Genomic DNA, 4,776 nt, shown 5'->3' with positions numbered 1-4,776 from the left:
GCTCTATGACCTCATATACCCCATTCTGTGATGTCATAGCCCACTCTGTGAACTTCTGTGAAATAAGGAGGGGCAGCAACAAAACTTCTGCACTGGAATTAGGAAGGGCAGACTTTGGTCAGTTTAGGATGCTGATGTGGGGAGTACCAAATCAGGTCCTGATTCTTTAAAGCGAAACAGCCCTTAAAAACAAAGGGGTCCAGGAAGGATAGACACATTTCAAGAAAGTAACCCTAAGAGGAAGGAGCAGCCTCTGCCAGTGTGGCAAAAGATGATCTAGTGAGGAAAATGACTGGCTTGGCTGCCCATTCAGATTTTGTGGGAACTCCAGTGTAAAAAAGGACCAGCAACTCAAGAAGTGTTTAAGGATGTCATTATGTTGCCTGAAAGAAAATTAGATACGTGAAGCTCAATCAGAACTTAACCTGGCCAATTCTGGAAAGAAAATAAAAAAAAACTTAGTATAAAAAAGTGTATAGCAAAAGGAGGGATAAGGGAATGTCTACTCTTTATTGGATGTAGTGGAGAATATAGAAACTAAAGAGAAAGAAAAGCCGAGCTACTTAACACCTTGTTTGTTTCAATTTTCAATATTAGGCAGGCTGTTCTCAGGACAAGTGTTCTCCTGAGCTGGTAAATGGGCACAGGGAGCAGAACAGCTCCCCGTGTAATCCAGGAGGAAGCAGCTGGTGACCTGCTGAGTTACTCAGATGCTCACAGGTGTCTCTGGGAACAGATGGGATCCATCCTAGGGGGATGAGGGAGCTGTGGATTAGCTCCCCAAGCTGCTCTCCATCATTTCCCATCACTGCTGGCTCTGCAGGGAGGTCCCAGAGGACTGGAGGTGCCACTGTGAGCCCATCCCCAAGAAGGGCTGGAAGGAGGAGCTGGGGAACTCCAGCCTGTCAGCCTGACCTGGGTGCCTGGCAAGGATATGGAACAGATCACCCTGAGTGCCATCACAGGGCACCCACAGCATTGCCAAAGGGTCAGAGCCAGCCAGCGTTGATTTAGGGGTGGCAGATCCTGCCTGACCAACCTTATCTCCTTTTATGACCAGGTGACCCATCTGTGGATGCAGGAAAGGCTGTGGATGTTGTGTGCCTGGACTTCAAAGCCTTTAAAACCATGAGCCACAGAATTCCCTGGAAAAACTGCAGCCCATGGCTTGGACATGATCACCCTTCCCAGGGTAAAGAGCTGGCTGGAGGCTGGGCCCAGAGAGTGGTGGGGATGGTGCTGCACCCAGCTGGTGTCCAGGCACTGGTGCTGTTCCCCAGGGATCTGTGCTGGGCCCAGTCCTGTTTAATATCTTCACTGATGATCTGGGTGAGGGGATCGAGTCCACCATTCACAAATTGCAGATGGCACCAAGCTGGGTGTGAGTGTGGATCTGCTGGAGGGCAGGTAAAGAAGACACAACCTTAAGCTGCACCAGGCGAGGTTCAGGCTGGACAATAGGTAGAAGTTCTTCACAGAAAGGGTGAGTGGGCATTGGAATGGGCTGGCCAGGGGAGAGGTGGCAGAGTCACTGTCCCTCTCCAGTGGCACTTAGTGCCATGATCTGGGTGACAAGGCAGTATTAGGGTATTGGTTGGACTTGATGATCCCAAAGGTCTTTTCCAGCCTATTTGATTCTGTCATTCTGTGATAATTGGGACGCTCTGGGGCCATTGTGACACTGCAGGGCCTCATGGAACTAAGAGGACCATGGTGACACCGTGCAGGCCACCAGAACCAGGGGTCCACTGTGGTGCTCTGGGGCCAAATGGAGCCAGGGAGTGCATCATGACACTCTGTGTCCTCGTGGAACTTCAGAGGCCATTGTGACACTGCAGGGCCTTGTGTAACCAAGGGGTTTCACCATTTTGGCACTGCAAAATGAAGGAAACTATTGGGACACTCCACAGCCCAGTGGAACAAAGGGGCCTTTCTGACACTGTGGGGGCCCATGGAACCAAGGGGCTCCTGTGAAACTGCAGCACCAACGAGAACATTGTGACACTGTGTAGCCCCATGGAACCATGGAGACCATTGCCATATTTGGGGCCCCATGGAACCAAGGACATCTTTGCAGATGTCACCAAACTGGGTGTGAGTGTTGATCTGCTTGAGGGTAGGAGGGCTCTGCACAGTGCCTGGGAAAGACTGGATCCAGGGCCCAAATCCAAAAAGGTGAGGTTCAGGAAGACCAAGTGCTGGGTTCTGCACTTTGGCCACAACAACCCATGCAGTGCTGCAGGCTGGGGACAGCGTGGCTGGACAGCAGCCAGGCAGGAAGGGACCTGCAGGGACTGATGGACAGCAGGCTGGGCATGAGCCAGCAGTGTGCCCACGTGGGCAAGAAGGCCAATGGCTCCTGGCCTGGATCAGGAATGGTGTAGCCAGCAGGAGCAGGGCAGTGATTCTTCCCCTGTGCTCAGCACTGGTTGGGCAGCACCTCAAGGGCCCCCTGGGGTGGGCAATTAGAAGAAATGTGAAGCAGGGGGTGCAACGAAAGCAAATGTGAAGCAGAGGAAATGCTCAGGGCTGTTTGGGGGCAGTTGCCAGGCAGCCCTGGCTCTGAGCAAACGTGTCTGCAGTGGGATAGGAAACTCCCAGCTGATGGGAACAAACTTTCTGGCTGACTGCAGCGGCCAGCACACTGGAGATAGATCAACCCCTGCTCTGCTGCTCCTTCCCGTCGCTCCCAGGGCCCTTGCAGAGCCCCAGCCATGCTGTTTGCCCCCAGCCTGCCCACGGCCACCCTGGGGCTGCTCACGGGGCTTTTCTGTGCTGAGCATTGGCCTGGGCGTGTTCTTGAGAGAGCCTGGGCAAGGAGCCTGGAGCCCCCAGGCCCTGGCCTGAGGCGTCAGTGCTGCCCCAGCAGTGCCCATGGCCTGTCCCTGCTGCAGCCCCGGCACTGCCACCCCCAGGGCTGTGCCCGACCCCGAGAGCACTCAGGCCCTTCATCAACACCAGGGCCACCAGGGCAGCGGGGCAGGGCCATGGCAGCAGCACTGGCAACACCAAATGCTGCTGCTGCTGGGCACAGCTGCTGGGCCAGCACTGATCTGCCCCCAGCTCTGCACACAGACATTGTTGCTGCAGCTCCAGAGAAGGCAACACAAAGGCATCTCTGCAGAAAACTCTGCTGGGAGATCCTTTAGAGGCACTAGGGATACAGCCCCTCATTGACACAGTATGTGGACACAGAGAAGGCAGAAAGAAACAAAATGAGAAATGGCACAAGCAATGATGTTTATCTGTGGACAATATGATGGAAGTAAAACAAAGCAAAAAGCACCACAACCAAAGCAACAAAAAGTATCTAGGATGACTTTTATTACAAATGATTTGCGGAAAGGGCCAGCATTGAAATGCTTTTAAAAGCATCCAGTCATTGGTGTCCACACTGCAGCCTTCAGCTCCTGGTTCCTCAGGCTGTAGATGAGGGGGTTCAGGGCTGGAGGCACCACCGAGTACAGAACTGACAGGACCAGATCCAGGGATTGGGACGAGATGGAGAGGGGCTTCAGGTAGGCATATACTACTGTGCTGAGCAACAGAGAGAGCACGGCCAGGTGAGGGAGGCAGGTAGAAAAGGCTTTGTGCCTTCCCTGTTTAGAGGGGATCCTCAGCACAGCCCTGAAGATCTGCACATAGGAGAAAACAATGAACACAAAACAACCAAATACTAAGAAAATGGAAAACACAATGAGCCAGAATTCCCTGAGGTAGGATTTGGAGCAGGAGAGCTTGAGAATTGCGGGGATTTCACAGAAGAACTGACCCAGGGCATTGCCATGGCACAGGGGCAGGGAAAATGTATTGGCTGTGTGCAGCAGAGCATGGAGAAAGGCACTGGCCCAGGCAGCTGCTGCCATGTGGGCACAAGCTCTGCTGCCCAAGAGGGTCCTGTAGTGCAGGGGTTTGCAGATGGACACGTAGCGGTCATAGCACATGATGGTCAGGAGGGAAAATTCTGTTCCAAGGAAAAAGATAATCAGAAAAACAGCTGTGCAGCACATCCTGTGTAGGAGATGTTCCTGGTGTCCCAGAGGGAATTGTGCATGGCTTTGGGGACAGTGGTGCAGATGGAGCCCAGGTCGCTGAGGGCCAGGTTGAGCAGGAAGAAGAACATGGGTGTGTGCAGGTGGTGGCCGCAGGCTACGGCGCTGATGATGAGGCCGTTGCCCAGGAGGGCAGCCAGGGAGATGCCCAGCAAGAGGCAGAAGTGCAGGAGCTGCAGCTGCCGTGTGTCTGCCAATGCCAGCAGGAGGAAGTGCCTGATGGAGCTGCTGTTGGACATTTGTGGTGTCATGGCATGGGGACCTGTTCATGGAGAAAAAGACAGGGAAGTGTTGGAGCAGATACTTGTAACCAAACTCAAAGCCATTTCCCATACACTCTTCTTTGGATCTCTCACAGACCCACTTATTTTTTTAAGAGTTTTGAGGTTTTCTTTTTAAGCTCTCCCTATGTTTCTGCAGGTATTCTAGGATATCAGAAACCCTCAGCATTTCTGCTGCCCTCTGGTAGAACAGAACTTCCCTGAGGCAGATAATGAGTAGAGAGGGGAGATGGTCTGTCATTCTGAACTGTTCAGAGTGTTTCTGGGCTTCAAGCTCTCTCACATGGAGGTTGATCACCTTGTCATGCTCCCCCTTAAAATGTCACCAGGTACTGCTGAGGGCAGATGGATCCACCACAGCCCAGCTCCAGATTTGTAGCCAAGGACTCACGTTGCTCACTTCACACATCCAACAGCATTTTCTGTGTCAGAACACCTCTGCC

General features: G+C 52.9%; 1 protein-coding gene across 1 annotated transcript; it reads right to left on the bottom strand.

Moving 5' to 3' along the window:
- Positions 1-3,145: 3,145 nt before the first annotated feature.
- Positions 3,146-3,914, bottom strand: LOC131096389 (olfactory receptor 14J1-like; the record flags this gene model as incomplete). The annotated part of the gene is made up of 2 exons (XM_058044728.1): positions 3,146-3,154; positions 3,447-3,914. Coding segments are annotated over 2 exons (477 nt in total), but the record flags the coding sequence as incomplete, so codon positions are not given.
- Between the last annotated feature and the right edge of the window lie 862 nt (positions 3,915-4,776).

The sequence above is a fragment of the Melospiza georgiana genome, unplaced genomic scaffold, assembly GCF_028018845.1.
Source record: "Melospiza georgiana isolate bMelGeo1 unplaced genomic scaffold, bMelGeo1.pri scaffold_29, whole genome shotgun sequence".
In the NCBI taxonomy this organism is placed as follows: domain Eukaryota; kingdom Metazoa; phylum Chordata; class Aves; order Passeriformes; family Passerellidae; genus Melospiza; species Melospiza georgiana.
The sequence above is the reverse complement of the archived record's forward strand: the minus strand, read 5'-3'. Positions and strand labels throughout refer to the sequence as shown.